The sequence below is a fragment of the Phacochoerus africanus genome, chromosome 4 (genome assembly GCF_016906955.1).
Source record: "Phacochoerus africanus isolate WHEZ1 chromosome 4, ROS_Pafr_v1, whole genome shotgun sequence".
NCBI lineage: Eukaryota > Metazoa > Chordata > Mammalia > Artiodactyla > Suidae > Phacochoerus > Phacochoerus africanus.
Genome location: NC_062547.1, coordinates 4,523,269 through 4,546,211, shown reverse-complemented (window position 1 = coordinate 4,546,211; position 22,943 = coordinate 4,523,269). Strand labels below are relative to the sequence as shown.

The 22,943-nt window shown below is 58.0% G+C and overlaps 1 protein-coding gene across 1 annotated transcript in view; it reads left to right on the top strand.

Annotated features, from left to right (window-relative positions):
• LRP5 (LDL receptor related protein 5) overlaps nt 1-22,943 on the top strand; it is a 121,806-nt gene that overhangs the window by 94,881 nt on the left and 3,982 nt on the right. The window contains 8 exon segments of the mRNA XM_047775070.1: nt 2,742-2,950; nt 4,402-4,592; nt 5,175-5,384; nt 8,682-8,807; nt 12,606-12,842; nt 15,427-15,537; nt 17,655-17,891; nt 18,101-18,240. Of these exon segments, the coding sequence (XP_047631026.1) occupies nt 2,742-2,950; nt 4,402-4,592; nt 5,175-5,384; nt 8,682-8,807; nt 12,606-12,842; nt 15,427-15,537; nt 17,655-17,891; nt 18,101-18,240 (1,461 nt within the window).

Below are 22,943 nucleotides of genomic sequence, written 5' to 3'. Positions count from 1 at the left end.
AAAACAAAACCCACTAACCCTCCCTTCCCCCCGCCACCCCCACACCGGTCCCTGGCACCTGCCGTCCTCCTTGCTGTTTCTGTGAGTTTGACAGCTCTACATACGTCATTTAAGCAGAATCACACAGTACTTATCTTTTTGTAACTGGCTTATTTCACTTCCTCTAATGTCCTCAAGGTTCGTTGGCACCATAGCACGTGGCAGAATTTTCTTCCTCTTATTTTGGGGGGGTGGGGGTGAAGGAGAAAAAAACAGTTTTATTGCTTTTCCGAGCAAAGGAGGCCACAGCAGGCTCATGCACTGAAGACCGCACCCTCTTTGGAGAGAGGAGGAGGTGGTTTTGAATCTGACAGCACTAACGGCCTGAACGCAGCCAGGACACAGGCTGGGATGTGAACCCATGGATTTTGTCTTTTCTTTTAATTTTTTTTTTTTTTTGTCTTTTTGCTATTTCTTTGGGCCGCTCCCGCGGCATATGGAGGTTCCCAGGCTAGGGGTGGAATCGGAGCTGTAGCCACCGGCTCACGCCATAGCCATAGCAACACAGGATCCGAGCCGCGTCTGCAACCTACACCACAGCTCACGTCAACGCCGGATCCTTAACCCACTGAGCAAGGGCAGGGACCGAACCCGCAACGTCATGGTTCCTAGTCGGATTCGTTAACCACTGCGCCATGACGGGAACTCCCTGTCTTTTCTTTTTAAGGCTGCACTTGCGGCACGTGGAGGTTTCCAGGCTAGGGGTCGAATCAGAAGCTGTAGCCATCAGCCTACACCACAGCCACACCAGATCCAAGCCGCATATGCGACCTACACCGCAGCTCACAGCAAGGCTGGATCCTTAACCCACTGAGCGCGGCCAGGGATCGACCCCGTGTCCTCAGGGGTGCTAGTCAGATTCGTTTCCACTGTGCCACGATGGGACCTCCCAAACCCACAGTTTTAAATTAAAATCACTCACCTGGTGTCTGGACTCACTGAGGTTCAGGGTCTTTATGCCTTCACGCAAAGGGAGTCAGCGAGAGACAAAGCCACACGCAAGAAAGAGATTTATGAGGATGGGATGCTTGGGAGAGAGGCAGGCGGGCAGGCGCGGAGGCGCTGCTGAATTTGCTTCCTCTTTAAGACCAACGCATGTTGTCTGTGCAGCACGCGTTTTGCTGGTCCATTGACCTCAGAGGTGGCTTGGGTTGTGCCCTCCTTTGGGCTGGAGGGAGTCTGCAGCCGCAGGCTCACCCACAGGCTAAGCGCTGCTTTGCACTGGCGAGGGGAGGGGTGTTGAGCGTGCTGATGGAGAGGATTCTGCCAGGGTTCGGCCCTGGCCGGAGGCCTGTTCCTTGTGTCAGAAGCGGGGTCTGGCTTCTCTGAAGCCGGCCCAGTACGTGCAGTCTGTCTCCCAGTTTCTCTGCCTGGCAGGGCGGGGGCGGTGTGTGGCTCCCCTGGGCACGTTTGTCAGCTGGTTGTTCCGACGACTCTGTGCCCAGCTGCCCCGTTACCCGCCCTGCAGTCCTGCATCCGGCCAGGGCGAGCTGCAGTCTTGCTTTCCACCCAGCCCGTCGGCTGCCCTGGGCTGTGGTCCGTGGCTCCAGGGCTGTGCCTGCTTAGAGCTGATGTGTGGCTCTTTGGGGCTGCGCATGTCGGTACGTGCAGAGATGCGGGCGACACTTCCAGCTGCCCAGTGGGGCTGGACCAGAGGCCGCTGTGGGCGGGGGCTGGAGGGGGCTGTTCCTCTCCAGATGGGTCCAGGAGGCTGGGCCTGGGGAAGGGGGCTGCTCTTTGGCTGCCAGCCCCCTCTGACCCCCGGGAGGCGCCTGGTATCACCTGCTGGAGCGAGGTGGAAGTGGAGAGTCTGCTGTGACCCCAGCCTCACCCTGAGAGGCTCCCTCCTCAGAGCAGGGAGCTCTTTACCAGACCATTGGCAGCGGTGGCCCAGCAGCTTGGGAAGCCCTTGGCACCAGGTCAGGCCGCAGGGACCCCAGGGGACCAGATCCACCAGGGAATCAGGCCCAGGCCTGTGAGCAGAGGAAGCTCTGGGCTCTCCTGCTGCATCAGCTCATGAAACAAGGTCCCCTGTGAAGGGGACTCTGCCAGTGGCTCCGGAAGCCGGGCTCAACCCTGAGAGGGCGGACGGCCAGGAGTCAGGCTGTGCCCCTGGGGGACCCGCAGGAAGGTGGGGAGGACTGGCCTGAGAGGGGCGCGCTGGCCCTGGGCTCCCAGGATGAGCTGTGGGCAGTCCCCACCCTCGTCTGACCCCCACCCTCACCAGGCCTCCTCCCCGTGGCCTCTCTCCCTCCGGGAAGAGACTTGTAAGAAGTGGCCCTCTGTGTGGCACCTGTTGTTCTAAAGCCTCAGCTTAAGTAACAGTAAGATTCGAGTCTTAATCCCAAAGCCTGAGTCCACGGAAGCAAGAAGAGGGAAGGTGTCTTGAGCTGGGGCCCATGAACCTGGGCTGACGGCTCAGCGGGCAGGCGGGCCCCTGTGCTGCAGGGACAGGCAGGTCTGGGTGGGGTGGCGGCCAGCCCGGCCCGGTGCAGTCCCTGATGGCTGAGCCTGGGGTCCGAGCTGACGGGCGGGAGCCATCCTAGGAGTCAGTGTCGCTCCCACATGGCCGTTCGGGCAAGAGCTGGTTTGAAAGGACAGGTGCCCCATGGGGGGCTGACCTTTGGTCTGAACGCGGCCATCGAGGGCTCTGCCCTCCCCGCGGTGTCCTTAGCTGGTGCTCGTTTCCCCCTGTTCTGCAGCCCTTCGTTCTGACCTCTCCGGGCCAAAGCCAGAGCCCAGACAGGCAGCCCCACGACCTCAGCATCGACGTCTACGGCCGGACGCTGTTCTGGACGTGCGAGGCCACCAACACCATCAATGTCCACCGGCTGAACGGGGATGCCATGGGCGTGGTGCTCCGGGGGGACCGAGACAAGCCGAGGGCCATCGTCGTCAACGCCGAGCGAGGGTACGGGGCCGAAGGGGTGGGTGGGCACCACAGCGTGGGGTCTGCACTGGCTGGGGGGTGCCCGGCGTCCGTCCCGTGAGTGGCAGCCTCTCGAGCCAGGAGGGCTCTCCCACCCGACGTGCCCGTCCACCAGGATCTCCCCGGGGTTCCCGCCACAGCAGCTGGGCGGGTCGAGGAAACACTGACTCTTCCCCGGTCTTGGCGGGGAGTCAGAGGCCCCGGGATGGCCTTGACCGAAAGCCTCTGCAGGGGCCGGGGCTTTGCTGAGAAACACAGGAATGCTGTAAGTCCTCGTTCGTGGGTTTCGTACCATCCCATCAAACTTGAACGCTGTACAACCACCCCTTCCAGAGCATCCCAGGCGGTGGTGGACTGTCTACTTGCATATGTCCCACCGCAGGGAGGTCACTACCTAACTGGGAGCTTCTTCCTTCTCTGAAGCTCCCTGCTGCTCCCACCGTCAGCCCTCGGGTGCCCTGGTAGGCAAGAGAGCGCCCGGGACACTTCGATGGATGCCGAGGCTCCCAAAGGGGAAGACCAGGATGGGAGGGGACCCAAAGCCACATGACATGGGGTTCAGAAATAAAGCCAGTCACAGGAAGGTTTGGGGACAGGAGCAGGAGCACAGTGGCTGCCTCAGGTACCCGCAGAGCTGACACTCAAGGCTGGAATCAGACCCGTCCAGGCACTGCATCAGCTCTGCAGACCCGAGTTCAAATCCTGGCCCCATCACTTACTGCCTGAGTGACCTCAGGCAGGTGACAAACCTCCCAGGGCCTCATTTTCCATGTGAGGACAGTGGTAGAGCCAGCCCCGCAGCACACGAGGGCCCAGTCATTTAGGGGGGCTCTTCAGCAACCAAAGCATGGGAGCGAGGACTGGTCCCTGGGGTCGCCGCCGCAAGTGACTGCAACCCGGGGATTTAAAACAGCAGGTGTTTATTCCCTCGTGGTTCTGGGGACTGCAGTCAAGTGTGGGTGAGGCCGTGCTCCCTCCTGAGGCTCCAAGGAGGAAGCTTCCTGCCCTCGGCTTCTGGGGCCCCAGCCGCTGCTTGGCCTGGGCTCGGGGCCACATCCTCCTCTGTGCCTCCGTCTTCACGTCAGCTTCTGTGTATGTGTGGCGGCTCCTCTCTCTCTCTCGAAGCCACTGTCACTGGTTGAGGGTCCCATCGTAACCTGGGGTGGGGCCTCACCTTGTCCTAAATCACACCTGCACAGACCTGGTTTCCACATAAGGTCGCGTTCTGAGGCTCCGGGTAGATGCAGGGTTGTGTGGGACCCTCTGCAACCCCTCCAGGGCGTGACTTTTTCAGCTCCGGGGCCCTGAGAGGCTGGGGCCTTGTGATGGGTGACGGAGCCCCGCTGGGTGCCCCCAGGGCTGGGGGCAGGTCTGTCCGGGGCTTTGCGCGGAGCTCCGTCCGCAGCAGCGTCCCTCACCCGCCCCTCCCGCAGGTACCTGTACTTCACCAACATGCAGGACCGGGCGGCCAAGATCGAGCGCGCCGCCCTGGATGGCACCGAGCGTGAGGTCCTCTTCACCACGGGCCTCATCCGCCCCGTGGCCCTCGTGGTGGACAACGCGCTGGGCAAGCTCTTTTGGGTGGACGCAGACCTGAAACGCATCGAGAGCTGCGACCTGTCAGGTACACGCCCTGGGGCCTCCCCGGGGATCCGTCCCTCGGCAGCCACCAGGTCTGACCCACCAGGGCCCTCCTGGTTATCAGTCACAGGGTGGCAGCGGGGCCCGTGCTGGGGCTTTACCACGCATAGTCCCCCCCCCCGTGCGTTCCAGGTCCCAGATGATCCCCTGGGTTCAAAGAGGCTGAGCCAGCTGCCCAGGGCCCCACAGCATGGGGTAGAGGAGGAGTCCTACCCTCTGCCTCTAGTGCCTGTTCTCGCAGCTGCTCTGGTGTGGAGGCCCCTGGGCTGGAGAGGCGGGAGAGTCAGTGCTTGGAGGGGCTTTTCCTCCAGAAGTTGGGGGGGAGGGGGCTGGGGGGGAGGGAAGCACCCTGCTTTCAGGGGGCTAGTGACTGCGCCCCAGATCTGGGTTATGGCCCTGGCCCCCGAGGCCAGCCCAGGTGGGAGCAGGAACATCCGAGGAGGGACCTCACATCTGCCTGATTCCAGGGCCTGCGTCCCAGCCCCAGCCCCCCGTCCTCCCAAGTCAAGGGAGGGCTGAGCTCTCGGAGTCAGCTGCCACTCAGGGCACGCCGTCCCTCCTGCAGGGGCCAACCGCCTGACCCTGGAGGACGCCAACGTCGTGCAGCCCGTGGGCCTGACCGTGCTGGGCAGGCACCTCTACTGGATTGACCGCCAGCAGCAGATGATTGAGCGCGTGGACAAGACCACGGGGGACTCGCGGACACGGGTGCAGGGCCGTGTCGCCCACCTGACCGGCATTCACGCCGTGGAGGACATCAGCGTGGAGGAGTTCTGTACGTGGGGGGGGGCGGCAGCAGGCAGCGGTGTGTGCAGGGGTCCCCGGGGAGGTGGGCCCCTGCGCAGAGCACATCGCCCCCCGAACTGGTCCCCTTGGAGAAAGACAGGAGGTTGAGCCAACGTGAGAGTTGTAGGATTGAGGCCCTGTTCGCGTTCTGGCTTTCAGCCAGGTCCACTCTCCGTTCCCAGAGGCCACCCTCAGGCTCTCACCGTGTGCTCCCCGCCCTCAGCAACAGAGCAAACCCCTCCGGCTTCCTTTTCTACCACCTGGAACCCGCCCTGCGTTCCAAGGGCCAGAGATTAGATTCCGGCCAGTTTTCAGATTAGCTTCCCTTTGACTGATTGGTAACCTTAATTACATCTCTCAACGCCTCTTGCCAAGGAAGGTAACAAAACCCCAGGCACGATAGCTCATCACACCCTCCCCAGCTGGGGAGTAGGGTGGGAACTTCGGGGGTCATTGTAGGAGTCTGCACTGTGCCCACGTGCCTGGAGGAGGGGTGGGTGTCCCCCAGGGACCTCTGGTCCCTCCACCCCCGCTGTATACGGCCATACATGGGTTTAGAGGCAGGTGGGCATACATGTATGTCTGTCCCTCTGTCTTCTTGCTTTTCTCTCCTCGTTCCGTAAATACACCTGGGCTGCCAGCTGGGTGAACAGGGCCATCGCTGTCCTTGTCCTGTGATACCCACTGTCTGGCCGCCTTCAAGGCCCGGGGGGCTGCCCCCCATCCCAGCCCAGCCCGTCACCTTGGCCTCCCACCTCGGCCACACCCCCGAGGTTTTGACTGTTCTGCACGCCAGACCCTGTGCCCATAATAATGTGTGTTATTTCACAATAATTCTTTTACGGTTGAGGGAGGCAGGGCTCAGAAAGGGTGTGACGCCACCCTGTCACCCATCCAGTGAACACGATGGGGCTTGGATGGGAGGCCAGAGCCCATGTTTTAGGCACTGGGCTTTTTTCTGGGCTCCCTGCTCAGAACCGGACTCAGGACCTCTAATGCTGTGAGTCTGTCACCCCTGGGTTGACTGCTAGGGGGTGCTTTCTGCCCCGTGGGTGCTCAGCTGGGTCCCAGGTAAGAGAAATCAGCTTCCAGGGAACCGGGGCCCGCTGTGCCTGTGGGTTAGACGCCTGCGTTTACCTGCCCCTCACATCATCCTCAGCAAAGTCCTGGATTCCTGTGTGTCCCTGGCAGATGGTCAAATCGGCGATGCTGGTCCCACAAATGCTGAGACCACTGCCTGCTGGTGTCGCTGAAAGCCAGGCAGCTGCGCAGAAGCTCCTTGGAACTGAGGGGGCAGGGGGGGTCCAGGAGACGTTCAGGGAGCAGGTTTGAGGCTGGAAACCGGGGATGTGTCCCCGAGCACGAATGTGCAGGGACTAGGGTGACAGAGAGAGGCTCTGTGTTTGGGGCAAGGGCGGGAAAGCCTTAGCATGTGTGTCACCCGGCCGGCTGCCCTGCAAGATCCCACAACTGGACTCTGGACCAGGGGTGGACAGCCGGTGTGTGTGTCACCCTGGCTGCCTTTGCGAGGCAGCTGGCTGACTTGTGGAGTCGTGACAGGTGGCCTGGCTCGTGAAGCCAAAGTTACTTTCTGACTCTTTATGGAAAATGTTTGCTGGCCCTACTCTAAACGATGACTCTGCCATTTTCCATTTATTTATTCATTTATTTATTTTGGCTTTTCAAGGCCGTACCTGCAGCGTATGGAGGTTCCCAGGCTAGGGGTCTAATCGGAGCTGCAGCTGCCTGCCTACGCCACAGCCACAGCAACGCAGGATCCAAGGTGGATCTGCAACCTACACCACAGCTCACAGCAACACCGGACCCTTAACCCACTGAGCAAGGCCCGGGATTGAGCCTGCATCCTCCTGCATACTAGTTGGGTTCCTTACCACCGAGCCACAGTGGGAACTCCAGATTCCTCCATTTAAAACACCTAGTTGTCAAGGTTGAGGGGGAGTTTGACAACTATGATTTGTCTCTGGGGGTGGGAGCAAGGGGCAGAGTCATTTCCTCCCTCCTAAGGGAGCTCAGCCCCGCTTCCAGGCTCCTAAACATTGTCCAGGTGTTGGGCACGTGAGGTTTAATTCAATTAAAATATTCCAGTTCCCAGGGGTTCAGCATCCTTGTTATCTTAGTTCTCGTGTGTAGTAGTCTCCTGCAGTTCCTGTAACAAATCATCACAAACGGGGTGACTTAAAGTAACACGAACGTGTTCTCTTACCGTCTGGAGTTCAAGGTCCAGGTGTCTGCAGACTGGGCTCCCTCTGGAGGTTGGGGTGGCTGGGGGGGGGTGTCTTTGCTCCTCCCACTTCCTGTGGTTACAGGTGTTCCCTGTGTCTGCATCATTTCAATCTCTGCCTCTGTCTGCACATGGCCTTCTCCTCTGTCTCCACTTCTTGTGTCATCTCTTTTTTTTTTTTTCTGGCCACACACAAGGCATGCAGAAGCTCCCTGGCCAGGGACCAAACCCATGCCAGAGCAGGGACCCACGCCACAGCAGTGACAATGCAGGATCCTTAACTCCTGTCATCTCCTATAAGGACATTTGTCAGTGAATTTAGAGCCCACCCAGGAGTTCCCATCATAGCTCAGTGGTTAACAAATCCGACTAGGAACCACGACGTTGTGGGTTCGATCCCTGGGCTTGCTCAGTGGGCTAAGGGTCCAGCGTTGCCATGAGCTGTGGTGTCGGTTGCAGACGCGGCTCGGATCCCACATTGCTGTGGCTCTGGCATAGGCTGGTGGCTACAGCTCCGATTAGACCCCTAGGAACCTCCATGTGCAGTGGGAACGGCCCTAAAATAGACAAAAATAATAATAATAATAATCCAGAGCCCACCCGGATAATTCAGAAAAGACCCCTCTCAAGATCCCTAGCATCATTATGTTTGCAAAGACTGTTTCCAAATGAGGTCTCACGTGCAGATTCCAGGCAGTAGGATGTGGACATAGCTTTGGAGACCACTACACCGCAAGAGACAGACACCTAGGTGGGCAGCATAGAGTGAGAGTTGTGGGCTCAGTGGAAGCTGGCGCAGATGGGCTGGGCTGTGACGCTGGGAAAGTTCTCTAAGTGCTTTTGGCCTCCATTTCTTCATCTGCAAAAGGCAGTGTCAGTAGAAACAGGCTCCATGGGCTGCCCTGAAAATAAAGTGGGAGGATCTCCTACACTCCTACAGGAGTACCAGTTCTTATGAGTTCTTGCCTGGCCCCCATCCCCTCCATCCTTTGGGCCATAGTCCTGAGATAGGAACCCAACCCTCTCCCTTTTTTCTCTCCACAGCAGCCCACCCTTGTGCCCGGGACAATGGCGGCTGTTCCCACATCTGCATCGCCAAGGGTGATGGAACCCCACGGTGCTCATGCCCAGTCCACCTTGTGCTCCTGCAGAACCTGTTGACTTGTGGTGGTAGGTGTGACCTCAGCACTTTCTTTTGGGACACTGAGCAGGGACCTGATTCCTCTGCCTGTGAGGTTGCTGCCAGGCACCTTTTAAATATATATTCCTGGTAGCATACAGTTTCCAAACCAGACTGTCTCTTTGTTTGTCCTCTTTCCTAATATAGGCATATCAGGGCTATGAATTTCCCTCTAAGCACTCCTTTTGCTGCATCCCACAAATTTGGATAAATTATATTTTCATTTTGCTTTTTTTGTCTTTTTGTCATTTCTTGAGCCATTTCCACAGCATATGGAGATTCCCAGGCTAGGGCTCTATTCAGAGCTGTAGCCACCGGCCTACGCCCGAGCCACAGCAATGCGGGATCCGAGCCGAGTCTGCAACCTACACCATAGCTCATGGCAATGCTGGATCCTTAACCCACTGAGCAAGGCCAGGGATCGAACCTGCAACCTCATGGTTCCTAGTGGGATTCATTAACCACTGAGCCACGACGGGAATGCCTATATTTTCATTTTGAGTTAATTCAAATATTTTGAAAATTTTCTCAAGATAATTTTTTGGCCCTCGTGTTATTTAGAGATATGTCGTGTGATTTCCAAAGAGTTGGAAATTTTCTAGCCATCTTGCTTCTAGTTTAATTCCGTTGTGATCTGAGCACCTACTTTGTATGATTTTCATCCTTTTAACTTTGTTCAGGTAATGTTCTATGCCTCAGCATGCTCCACTTTGGGGAATATTCCATGTGAGCTTGAGAAGAACGTGTCATCTCTTATTGGGTGGCGTGTTCTGTAAATGTCAGTCAGATTCAGTGCTGTTCAGGTTAGCTATATCTTTCCTGACTGTGCTGTCAGTTACCAGTAGTGAATTTTTTTTTTTAAGTAGTTCTGTCTTTTCACTTCCTTTTACCCTTGGTTCTCTTCTTCCCTAAGGCTGCATGCAGAGTGGTCAGGACTGTGAGCTTGGACCTGGCACAGCAGGTTAAGGATCTGGCATTGAAGCAGCTGTGGCACAGGTTGCAGCTGTGGCACAGACTTGATCCCTGGCCCAGGAAATTCCACATGCTGCGAGTATAGCTTAAAAAAAAAAGAAGAAAAAAAAAGTCTAAGCTTTAGGGTTAGACAGGTGTGGGTTCACATCCCAGCTTTGCCACTTCCCAGCTGAGGGACCCTGGGCTGGTTTCTTGCCTCTCTGAGCCTCCACTTCCTTCTCTGTGAAACAGAGAAATTGAGAGCACTGACCTGATGGGGCTGTTATCATTTCACGGGGTACTTCGCGTGGTCCCTGACACTTGGCCCATGAGAATGCCAGCTGCTGTTAGTTGTGAGGATGTCAGAAGCAATAAAAAGGGGATGAAACTCAGTCCCCGGGGGCTTCCTCTCTTCCTCCTGGTCCCCCGGTGACCTCGGATGTGTCGTTTCTCTTATCCCCTCCTCCGCTGAGCTCCTGAGGGAGTCCCTGTCCCTTCTCTCCTCATCCTCACCCCCAGGACCACACTGTGCCCCCCCACACACAGCAAATGCTTAGCACATGTCAGAGAGCAGGACCACATGCCTATCCTTCTGGAACTTTCTACTGCCCCACCTCACACCATGAACCCCAGAGAGCTTAGCCAAGAACAGAAGGGACACTTCATGACTGTCCCCTGATGGGGCCACCTTGACCCTCCTGAGCTTCCTGGTGGCGTCGTTCTGAGTTCCAGCCCGGGGACTCACGTGGCTTTGTGGCCTGAGAATGACGATGCAGCTTCCGCAGATGTCCAGGCTGCCCTGGAGAAGAGGGGCCGGGGAGAGAGCTGCACAGAGCACTCGGCTCCCCCTCGGACCCTGGCCCTGGGCCTCCCCACAGGGGGACGCGGCCCTCTGTCACCTGCTCCCCAGGCTTTGGCCCTCAGACTCTACTGTGTCCCCATCTTCATCTTCCCTGGACTCTTTTCTGGGGCCTCACAGGAGGGTAAGGGCTCATGAAGGCTCCCAGGAAGTACCGCAACCCAGGTACCTCATGCGGTGACAGGAGCCAGTGGGCAGGGCATAGCCCGTGATGCTTCTGCCTTCTCAGCAGGGCCGCTGGCAATGCTGTGTGAGCCCCGCCAAAGCAGGTGCACGTGTGCGGGGGCACACACACATGCACACGCGCCACTGTCACTGTCACTGCTATGAGGAGCCTGTGATGGAGGGTGGCTGCTTCTGTTTCAGGGACAAGAGAGTGGAGGCTCTGGGAGGGTGGGGGTTTCTCAGGTTGCAGAGCTGCTGAGGGGAGCCTGGGTTCAAGGCCAGGTCTGTGCAACCCCCACCCTGGCCCTTCCTCCCTCTCCAGCTACCGCCGCCAGGACTGGGGGGCCCTGCAGAAAGGCAGTGCCTGCCCCACATGGACCCCCTTCTTCCTGGCCTGGGCCACATTGGGGGCGGGCAGTTGAAATAACAGCCAAAGGCAAAGGGGGAGTTCCTGCTGTGGCGCACTGGGCTCTCTAGAGTGCTAGGATGCAGGTTCAATCCCCAACACAGCACAGTGGGCTAAGGGATCCTGTGTAGCTCTCAACTGCAGCTCAGATCTGATCGCCGGCCCGGAAACTCCCTGTGCCGTGGGGCTGCCAGAAAGAAAAGAAAAGAAAAGAAAAAGACAAAGGGCCTTTCAGAGCTGGAGCTCAGGAATAGGGCATAGGCCACTGTCTGCATATACAGCTTTTTCTGGCCAGCATTCACGTATCCTTTGTTGGTGTCTCAGTGTGCAAATATCTGTCGCTGGCTCATTGGAGGCACAGAGGGCATCTGGACTCCTTTGTCCCCAGCGTATCCTCTGTGGCCAAGCCTGGTGGGAAATAGCCGGCCTTCTTTTCATCGTTGCTCACGTCTCCTCCCCATCTCACATCCCTGTTCAGCCCCCTGTGGGGTCGGCAGTTACCGCCAGGGCAGTGGGTCCCAAGTGTGAAAGGCTTAGGTGCCTTATGACATTGATACTTTCGTGAAATTGATCCTTTTTTCCTTAATCGGGTTTTCAAGAGTGTGGAGGACTGTTGTTATATGTTGGAGTTTGGGCTGATTTCTGGGCCTCCGTCTTCTGTGATTTTCCACCTAGAAGAGGGGAAGGTGACAACAGGACCCCTGGGAAATGGAGGCAGTGAGGGGCAACTCCTGCCTCTCGCCTCTCCCCGCGGGGGCTCTCCCATCCGTGCCCATCCAGCCCCGGCCGCCAGGACAGTGCCATCCCCTGAGCGCTACCATCTGGCTGCACTTGGCCTGCGCTGGGGAAGCTGACCCCGAGGCGGGGGGACTTATCATGGCCACCTGGTAGGAGGCGGCCCCAGGTCTCCAGTCCCACACCCTCCCAGCCGGCCACCCTCACACGACTCCCTCCACCAGGGAGCCTTCGAACCCCTCCTCACCCACGCTGCCCTCTGTGGATCCTCACCCCTGCCTTTCCTCAGCCCGCTCTTCAATAAGGTGCCAGGGTCCTCCACCAGCCCCCCAACCTGCCACAGTGGGTGTGGGTGCAGTGGCGACCGGCAGAGTTCCAGCTCCACTGCCCCCGTGTGTGACAGGTGAGGGTGCTATGCTGACCGCCCAGTTGCTGACCCTCCTACACGCCCCAGGGTGCAGTGGACACTCTGGTGTGGCCAGGCGGGCACACAGACCCTCTGCTTTGCATTGACAGCTTCATCACCTGCTGGGGCTGGAGATGGGACAGCAGGCAGGACACGGGGACACTGGAGACCTTGGGGCCCCAGCACCGGTGAATTGAGTGTGTTTCCTGCTTTGCGCAGTGTCTATCCAGCTGGACGGCCTGTGATGGCCTTTCTCTCCTCCCCAGAGCCTCCCACGTGCTCCCCGGACCAGTTCGCGTGTGCCACAGGGGAGATCGACTGCATCCCAGGGGCCTGGCGCTGCGACGGCTTCCCAGAGTGTGACGACCAGAGCGATGAAGAGGGCTGTCCGGTGTGCTCGGCCGCCCAGTTCCCCTGTGCGCGGGGCCAGTGCGTGGACCTGCGGCTGCGCTGTGATGGCGAGGCGGACTGCCAAGACCGCTCCGACGAGGCGGACTGCGATGGTGAGGCCCCGCCCCCGGCCCTACAGACCCCGCCCAGGCCCCGCCCCTCCCCAGGCCCCGCCCCTCCCTAGGCTCCACGCCGGCTGGGTCCACCTGGGAGTCATGTGGGTTCCCAGCAGACGCTAGGCCTGCCCACCTTGAACTTGGGCTCTATCTGGCCACCTAAAAGTAGGGTCACTGTAAATAAAGCCTTTGCCTGGAGCGAAATTTCCAGGCAAATTTCAGCTCAGCTTGGGAGAGAAGAATGCTAGTTTTAGGCCCACTGAGGAAAACCCTGCCAGCTGCCCCACCCAGCAGTTTGGCTTCAGGGCGGGACTGTGAGCATCTCTCTGTCTCTCTTGCCCACCTTCACTCGGCCAAGAACTTAGAAACCCGAGGCGAATCCAGTGCTCAGCTGGACTTCCCTGTGTGCACTGTGGCTAATCCCCATTCCCAAAGGCAGTGCTGTCCTCCACCAGGCAGTCTGAGGGATGATGCTAACTCCTGGGTGGTTTTCTAGCATCCCTTCCAACGGGGAGTCCCAGGGAGATTTGCTTAGGCAACCTGGGTCCACCCTGCCCAGCAGCATCTTCCTCTAGACTGTGAGAGTCAAACATGTATCTCTGAGTTCTCCTTTTATGTTTTATTTATTTACTTATTTAGTCTTTTGTCTTTTTTCAGGGCCACACCTGCGGCATATGCAGGTTCCCAGGCTAGGGGTCTAATCAGAGCTGTTGCTGCCGGCCTACGTCAGAGCCACAGCAACACCAGATCCAAGTCTCGTCTGCAACGCTCACGGCAACGCCGGATCCCTCCCCCACTGAGCGAGGCCAGGGATTGAACCTGCAACCTCATGGTTCCTAGTCGGATTTGTTTCCGCTCTGCCACGACGGGAACACCTCTGAGTTTTCCTTTTATAAATGACCTGCTCAGGTGGTTCCTGCCCCATGCTGTCAGCACCACGGCCTCATGAATGCCCCTGGGCTGTTAATAGGTGGTTCCAGTGGCCACCCCCCCAGGCACCGAGTCCTGTTCTTGGATAATCCACCTGCTGTCCGTTCACCATGCTCTGCCCCCATTTGTGATGAGCCGAGCTGTCTTGTGGCAGATGTAGGCCTGGCGGGGGGTCATGTCCCCAGCTGTTTCTGTAGAGCTGCAGTGGTTCAGACTTTCCAGTTCACAGACCTTTTGAGACCTCCATGGAGACAGTAGACAGGGACTGGCACAGCGCGGCCTGAGGGCCAAATCCACTAGCTGTTTTGGTAAATAAGGTTTGACTGAGACACAGCCAGGCTCATGCATTTACATGTTGTCTGTGGCTCCTCTTGCCTTGAAACAGCCGAGTCGTGGGGAAAGTAACATCATGTCTTTTCTGTCAAAGGAAATCTTGGTGACTCCGTTTTGCTCCCAGGTTCGGCTGAAACGCCTTCCTGAGAGCCCCACCCCCCCACCCCCCAGGAACACGTTGTTTCAAAGGAGCCACCCGAGAAGAATGTGCGCCCTGACCTGACCCATGGGAAGGGGACAGGTCCCTCCCCTGCGTTAGGGGTCAAGAGGGAGGGTCTTTTCTTCTTTGCTTTTGAACATGCGCGCCCTGCTGCAGAAGGAGAGAGCCTTGTCGAGATCTCCCCAGGTTCAGGCGTCTCATTTTCCGACAGGAACGATCCGAGCCGTGGCCCCAGTAGTAGTTGCAGTAGAGATTTAGGGCCCTTAAAGCCTGAGTGCTTTTTACCATCTGGCTCTTTACAGAAAATCTGGCTGAGCCCTGCCTTACCCCCTTGGCCCCAGCACAGTGTTCTGGCCAAGATCTCAGCGGAGACCATGCCCTCCTCCCCCCCTGCGCTTGTCTGGGGGTGGGGGGAGCATCAGGAAGACAGCAAGCCCTGGTGCAGGCGCCGGGCTGCACCCTCTGTTACTGCAAGAACGGGGTGCCTTGTCTCCAGTTTCTAGAGCAGGGCGCCTGGGGCAGGGCAGCGGGAGCGCTTGGCCTGCAAGTACTGGGGGCAGGTGATGGCTGAGCCTCCTCGCAGGGGCTTCAGCCCCTGCCGGTCAGCAGGGAGGCAGAGGCGGCAGTCAGAGCTCAGCCTTCCTCTTCCTCCTCCCCCTCCCCCTAAAGGCCGTGAGTTGCTGGCCTGGGCTGCCTTTGCCTTCGGTTGAGCTCTGCTCCCTTCCTGACCCTCCAAGCTCTGCTGCTACGTCACCTGTCCCCTGTTGCCCCCGCCCCAGGAAGCCTGGCTCCTCAGGGTGCCTTGTCTGTTGGCCCTCACCGCCCCTGTAACCGGGGAGAGCCTGGCACTGGGCCGTGGGGTCCTCTTGGTGAGATCCCTTCCTGGGTGACATCAGGGTCCTTCCCTGCCAGCCGTCCCCGCGCTGCATGGGCCTCAGAACAGGGGTCACCAGGGGGCGGGCAAGGCGGGATTCGCCATGACCACGCCCCGACCCGCTCCTAGAAGGGTGCAGCTGTCTGCTCTACATGTGGAACCCAGACCTTTGTTGTGGGGCCTGGGGTAGCGGGGCAGGGAGCACCGGTTGGCGGTCGTCTGCTCAGTGCTCCTGGCCGCGTCATGCCCTCCAGCCTCCCTGAACGCAAGGCCCCTCCTTGCAGCCGTCTGCCTGCCCAACCAGTTCCGGTGCGCCAGCGGCCAGTGCGTCCTCATCAAGCAGCAGTGCGACTCCTTTCCTGACTGCATCGACGGCTCCGACGAGCTCATGTGCGGTGAGCTGGCTTCCCCGGGAGGCCGGGTGGGCGTCACCCTATGCCAGGGACTGCCCCAGGACTGTGGAGTCTAGAGGCGGGAAAGCGCGGGGACCGAGGAGGTAGGGAGCTCAGGCATATTTGGCCTTGGCAGGGAAGCCAGGAAGCCTTCCTGGAGGTGGAGACAGCTGTGACGAGGGGGTAGGGGAGACTGTGAGTCCAGGGGCAGTCCAGCTGGGACAGAGGCTCAGAGGCAGGCCCGCGCTGGAGAAGGCTTAGGCGGGTGGGCCTGACTGTGCCAGGCCAGGCCTGAGGGTATGGCTGCACGCTTCTGTCCGGAAACCTCACTCAGCCGCCTCTGTCAGCAGGATTACTCTGACAGGGTAGGGGCTGGGCCTGTTCCCTGACAGCGAACGCACACGCACATGCTGCATGCTCCTCGCCCACACAGTCAGGGGTACAGGAGCCAGAGAATGTGAAACCAGAGCAGTCAGGGAAGGCTTCCTGGAGGCAGCGGCTCTTGAAAGCTTGTCTGATTCAGTCAGGAAGGGAGCTGGAGGGAGTTCCCACTGAGGTGCAGTGAGTTACGAATCTGACTGCAATGGCTTGGGTTACTGCAGAGGTGCAGGTTCAATCTCTGGCCCGGAGCAAGGGTTAAAGGATCTGGCATTGCCACAGCTGTGGCTTGGATTCAGTCCCTGGCCAGGGAACTTCTGTATGTCTCACATGTGGCCATTTAAAAAAAAAAAAAAAAAAAAAAAAAACAGAAAAAGAAGGGACATTCCCATTATGGCTCAGTGGGTTAAGAACACGACTAGTATCCATGAGGATGCAGGTTCAATCCCTGGCCCCACTCAGTGGATTAAGGATCCCGTGTGGCTGTGGCTGTGGTGGAGGCCAGCAGCTGCAGCTCTGATTGGACCCCTAGCCTGGAAACTTCCTTATGCCGTGGGTGTGGCTCGAAAAAGACCAGGAAAAAAAAAAGGGGGGGGGGGAGCTGGATTTCCAGACAGGAAGTGGGACTATGTCTGTGTATCTGGGGACACGACCACCTTGTCCACTGCAGAGGGACCTGGGCTGAGAGCTCTGACTGCAGCGTAGAGAAGCCTTGGGAGGGGGCAGAAGGAGGGGTCCCCAGGGGGCTCACTGAGCACTTGGGCACCTTCAGGTCAGCCCGGGTTAGGCCCCTCAGATACCATCTTAAGGATGTGGTCTGGGGTCAGAGGGCAACAGGGGGGCCTCCGGGGTCTGGGCCCCCATCCTCTGCTGGGCGGGTGCCCAGTGTGTCTGTCTGCAGCCTCCTGTGTGACTGTGGCCCCAGAGGCCGGAGGTGATGTTTCTCCAGAGTGAGGCCTCGCCGCCCGAACCAGCAGCTCTGCTCCTTTCCTGTGGGCTTGGGCCGGCTGGGGGGCCTCGGTGGTCGTCTCCAGAATCGTTGTGCGAACCTGGTGGGAAAGTGAATGTCCTTTTCCAAAGCCGAGCCTAGAACCCAGACGTGCCCTCCATCCTGCAGGTGGCTGTGATAGCGGAGCGAGGCCCAGGAGCACCCCCGCCCGGAAACTCTATACGCAGGGCACCCAGAAGGACTGCTGGGTGCACCCCTGCAGCCCTGAGCTGGCTCCTGGCTTTGGGGGGGTTGGCTGAGCCCCCCCCAAATCTAGATGCTGACATACTCCACTCCTCACAGTTCCCATGCTTTGGGCTTTTCAGGGTTCCTGGCCTCTGCAGCAGGCAGGCCTGAGGGGCGCAGCCAGCCCTGTGGGTGAAGACCCCAGCCCGGCCAGCCTCTGCATGGCCCTACCCACCCCCATACCCGCAACCTGCTGCTCAGGCTCCAGGGAAGGAGACGTGGGAGCACCCGGTGCCTGAACTTCCAGCCGGGAAGCTCCCCAGTTAGGGGATCAGTGGGGGCTGCTTTGGGGGAGTCCCTGTGGAAAGCTGGGGGGGGCTCCATCAGGCAGAAGAGGAGGGGCAGCCCGTCAGGGGTGCTGCCCCAGCCCCAGCGTCTCCTTCTTTCCCGCCTGCATCTGTGGGTGATGGGCCTGGGCAGGAGCAGCCCCTCCTGGGCCCTCGCGCCCCCTGGCAAGAGGCCCTTTTCAGGCCACACCCACCCTCTGACCCGGCTTGTCCTCCGACAGAAATCACCAAGCTGCCCTCGGACGACAGCCCGGCCCACAGCAGCGCCATCGGGCCGGTCATCGGCATTATCCTGTCACTCTTCGTCATGGGCGGAGTCTACTTCGTGTGCCAGCGCGTGGTGTGTCAGCGCTACGCGGGGGCCACCGGGCCCTTCCCGCACGAGTACGTCAGTGGGACCCCCCACGTGCCCCTCAACTTCATCGCGCCGGGCGGCTCCCAGCATGGGCCCTTCCCAGGTAAGGAGCCGAGGCAGCCCGGAGGTGGGAGGGTGCCTGGACGTGGCCTGAGAGTCTCTTGTAGGGTGTGTCCTGAGGTGTCCCTTGGGGACAGCCGGGCGGGGATGCTAATCAGGTAGAATTTACTCGCCTGCACCTAGGCCCCCTGGGCAGCGGAGTTGGGGAGAGGGCACCATGTCCGTGACCCGCCTTGCGCCCTCCGCCCGTAGGCATCTCCTGCAGCAAGTCCATGATGAGCTCCATGAGCCTGATGGGGGGCCGGGCCGGGGTGCCCCTCTACGACCGGAACCACGTCACCGGGGCCTCGTCCAGCAGCTCATCCAGCACCAAGGCCACGCTGTACCCGCCGGTGAGTGGCGGCAGGGGAGGCCTGGCCGCCCGGGGGTGGACAGTCTCCGTTTGGGAAAGAGAGCACCCTGGCCCTGGTGGGTCCTCTGAAAGCCACCTAAAAACCCCAAATGGGGCGTCTCCCCATCATCCCGCCTTGCAGGGCTGCTGCTGGGAGTTTCCAGGTCTGGGTGGCCGTCTTTGGTCCGCAGGACCTGCCAGGATGGGGTGCACTGAGGGGGCCTTGCGAGCTTCCCTCAGTGTCCCCACCGGGAAGACCCTATGGTTTCCCGCCCCGGGGCTTGCTGGTTCCCAGACAAGGGCTGGGTTGTTTTCTGAGGACCGTGCTCTCAGGGTGACGTTTGTGGCTGAAATGTTCCCTGAGGCTTCCAGAAGGCCAAGCAGGGCGAGAGGCCAGCCCCTGGCTGAGTGACACCCTGGAATGAAATGACTGTGCAGGTGGCAAAGTCCCGAAGCCCCCGGTATCCGAGCCCCACTCAGGATCCCGAGAAGGGACCCTCTCCTCGTGGCTGGTGGGTAAAGACCCCCATTTCCGAGGGCACAGCCCCAGGGTACCTGGGGTAAGGTTGATGCCCAAACATGAAGCTGGAGGTACCTAGACCTCAGCTTCTGACTTGATGTGGTTCTATGCTTTTTTTTCTTTCTTTCCTTCTTTTTTTCTTTTTTTTTTTTTGGCCAACCCGTGGCATATGGAGTTAGCCGGCCAGGGATCAGATCTGAGCCACAGATGCGGCCTACACTGCAGCTGAGGCAATACCAGCTCCTTTAACCCACTGGGCGGGGTTGGGGACCAAACCCACATCCAGGAGCTGCAGAGACACCCCTGATCCCTTTGCACCACAGCAGGAACTCCTCTGTGTTTTTTATTTATATATTTATTTATTTTGTCTTTTTGCTATTTCTTGGTCCACTCCCACAGCATATGGAGGTTCCCAGGCTAGGGGTCAAATCGGAGCTGTAGCCACTGGCCTACGCCAGAGCCACAGCAACGCGGGATCCAAGCCGTGTCTGCAACCTACACCACAGCTCACGGCAACGCCAGATCGTTAACCCACTGAGCAAGGGCAGGGACCGAACCCGCAACCTCATGGTTCCTAGTCGGATTCGTTAACCACTGCGCCACGACGGGAACTCTCTGTGTTTTTTAAATCCTTGAAACCTGACCTCCTGTGATGATACACTCTTCTGAGGCGAAGACAGCCCCTGGGACCTTCCCTGGGGAGGGGGGATCTCCATCAAACCCCACCCACCAGGGCTGGGCCTTCCTGCCTTTCTGGATGTCCCCCACATTGGGGATGTTGGCCCTCCTTATTGCGTCTGACCAGGGCAAGGCCTCGGAGGGAGGAAAGAGCAGGGGTCGTCATCTTGGGTTGGGACCGGAGCCTCCTGGAAGCTTCGGGGCCTGACCGTGCTGAGGGCAGAGGAGGCTGGAGCTTAAGGACGTGGTCCCCACCCTCTCGTCCTCCTTATGGCTCCTGTCGCCTGGCTTTCAGGTGCCCCATGGAACCAGCCGGAAGCACCAGGAACTCTAGGACAGCCCCCCAGCCCCCCACGCAGACCCCAGGATGTTCCCAGCCTCTGCTAGGAACTGGCGGCGGGGGGTGGGAGGGGATCTTATTTAGCAGCAAGAGATGACATTAACCACCAGCATTTCTTTTAAAACAGCTTTATTGAGGTATAAGTCACAGACCGTACAGTTCACCCACTGCAAGTGTACAGTTCGGTGGTTTTTAGTGTATTCACAGCGTTGCGCAACCATCACCACGGTTAATTTTAGAAAATATCACCATCCCTAAAAGAAGCCCTGCATGAAGCCAGCTTTTTTTTTTTTTTTTTGGCTTTTTAGGGCCACACCCGAGGTCCTTGTGGTCCGGCGGGTTAAGGATCTGGCGTTGTCACTGCCGTGACTCAGGAACTTCCACATGCCATGGGCACAGCCAGAAAAAAATAGAAAGATTATGGACTTTATTTTTTTGTTTTACATTTTGAGATCATTACAGATTTGCACGTACTCCTAAGACGTAATACCGAGAGGTCCTTTTGCCCCTTCGCCAGTGTTCCCAGTGGTGGCATCTCACGGACCCGTGAGTCATCTTTGCGCTGCTCTAACAAAGCGGCCGTAGACTGGGCAGCTCAGGCCACACGCGGGTATTTCTCGCAGTCCCCGAGGCTGGAGAACTCAAGATCAAGGTTCTGGCAGGTTGGGTGTCTGTCGAGGGCCCAGTTTCTCGTTCCTGGTGGCTGTCGGACCTGTATGTGGCGGAAGGGGTCGAGGAGCTTTCTAGGGTCTCTTTCTTAAGGGCCTGGATTCCACCCATGAGGGCTGCACCCTCGTGATTGAAGCGCCTCCCGAGGGCCCCACTTCCTTCCTCATGTTGGGGTTTCTGTTTCAACATAGGGACCTGGGGAGACGCCAGCTTCGAGTCTCTAGCAGCAGTGGCTCAACATCATAACCAGGGCTTTGATACGACTTCCTCTGACTTTGCTCAGATTTTACCAGCCTCACATATGCAGGATTTTTAAAAAGAAAACTTTAAAATATATATGTATGTATGTGTATATATATATATATATATATATATATATATATATATATATATATGAGTTCCCAACGTGGCACAGTGGAAATGAATCCGACTAGGAACCATGAGGTTGCGGGTTCAATCCCTGGCCTCGCTCAGTGGGTTAAAGATCTGGTGTTGCCGTGAGCTGTGGCGTAGGTCACAGATGCAGCTCGGATCTGGTGTGACTGTGGCTGTGGTGTAGGCCAGCGGCTGTAGTTCCAATTAGACCCCTAGCCTGGGAACCTCCATGTGCCTTGGGTGCAGCCTTAAAAAGACAAAAGATGAAAATAAATAAATATATATATATGTGTGTATGTATATAGCTATTTTATGCTCACAGCAGAATTGAGAGGAGGGTACGGAGATTTCCTAAATCCCCCTTCCTCCCCCCGGGGGAGATGCTTGTTAGGGTCCGTGAACCCACCCACCGTCATGCACGGTGCACGCCTGAGTCTGCTCTTGGGCCATATCATTCTGCAGGTTTAGACAACTGCGTGATGACAGGTATCCATCATGAGAGCCTCGTACGGAGTAGGTTCATGCGTTCTTTTTAAAATCCACATGGTCTCATCTGAATAACGAGAGCGCCCCTCTGAGCCTTGTTTTTTGGGTTTTGGTTTTTAATTTTTTTTTCTTTTTATAGCCACACCCCTAGCACAGGGAAGTTCCTGGGCAGAGGATTGAATCTGAGCTGCAGCTGCTGTAATGCTGGATCCTTTCACCCACTATCCTGACCAGGGATCAAACCCAAGCCTCCACAGCCACCCGAGCTGCCGCAGTCAGAGTCTTAACCCATACACCACACTGGGAACTCCTCTGAGCCTTGCTTCTAAAAGCTGGCATTGGAATTCTCTGGTGGCGCAGCAGGTTAAGAATCCAGCAATGTCACTGCTGTGGCTCCAGACAGTGCTGTGTCACGAGTTCGATCCCTGGCCTGGGAACTTCCACAAGCCCTGGGCGCAGTCCCCCTCCCCCCCCAAAAAAAGCTGGCATTTATGAAAGCACTTCTATTTTGTTTGTTTGTTTGTTTTTAGGGCCACATCCACTGCATATGGATGTTCCCAGGCTAGGGGACCAATCGGAGCTGTAGCTGCTGACCTACACCACGGCCACAGCGAAGCCAGATCCGAGCCACGTCTGCGACCTACACCACAGCTCACAGCAGTGCTGGCTCCTTAACCCACTGATCGAGGCCAGGGATCAGACCCACATCGTCATGGATACTCACTGGGCTCATTTCCACTGTGCCGCCACGGGAACTCCTACGAAGCACGTCTGAGGGATACAGAAGTGCTGTGTCACCCCAATTCCAGAAGGGGGCTCACTCATCATCCCATTTTGCAAACGGGAGGGGGCTAAGGAAGTGAGAGTTAAGGGCACTGGGCCCTCCGGCCTGAGCCGACCACTCCCTGCCCTGCCTCCCTGCTCCTGCACCCCGGTGGCAGAGCTGTCCCCTTCTTGGTGACTGGACAGCGCCCTTGGATGGACAGCGCCCAGTGGGTGTCCAGCTGCTCCCAGGGTCTTATTACTCCAGCAGTGCTACCTGGAACCCTGAGGGGAGGCGGCAGGAAGATGCCCACCACAGGGAGTGTGTGGTCATCCTGACCCCTCGGGCCCAAGGGGCCCTCTGGAGGGGACATCTTCCCGCCAGCAGAGGGCCGCGCCAGCACAACTCTCCCTCTCAATACACGCTCCTCAGGTTTAATTTGGGGTAAAAATGGTCTGGTGGTGTCACTTTAATTTATATTTCTCTTACTACGAATGGCATCAAATATCTTTTTGTGTGTTTAATGTCTTTTGTAGTTTTAGTGTCTCAGAAGTGATGTTTATGTCGTTTTCCTGTTGAGTTTTTTGGTATTTTAAAAATTCATTTTTGGGAGTTCCCGTCGTGGCGCAGTGGTTAACGAATCTGACTAGGAACCATGAGGTTGCGGGTTCGGTCCCTGCCCTTGCTCAGTGGGTTAAAGATCCCGCGTTGCCGTGAGCTGTGGTGTAGGTCGCAGACGCGGCTCGGGTCCCGCATTGCTGTGGCTCTGGCGTAGGCTGGTGGCTACAGCTCCGATTCGACCCCTAGCCTGGGAACCTCCATATGCCGCGGGAGTGGCCCAAGAAATGGCAAAAAGACCAAAAAAAAAAAAAA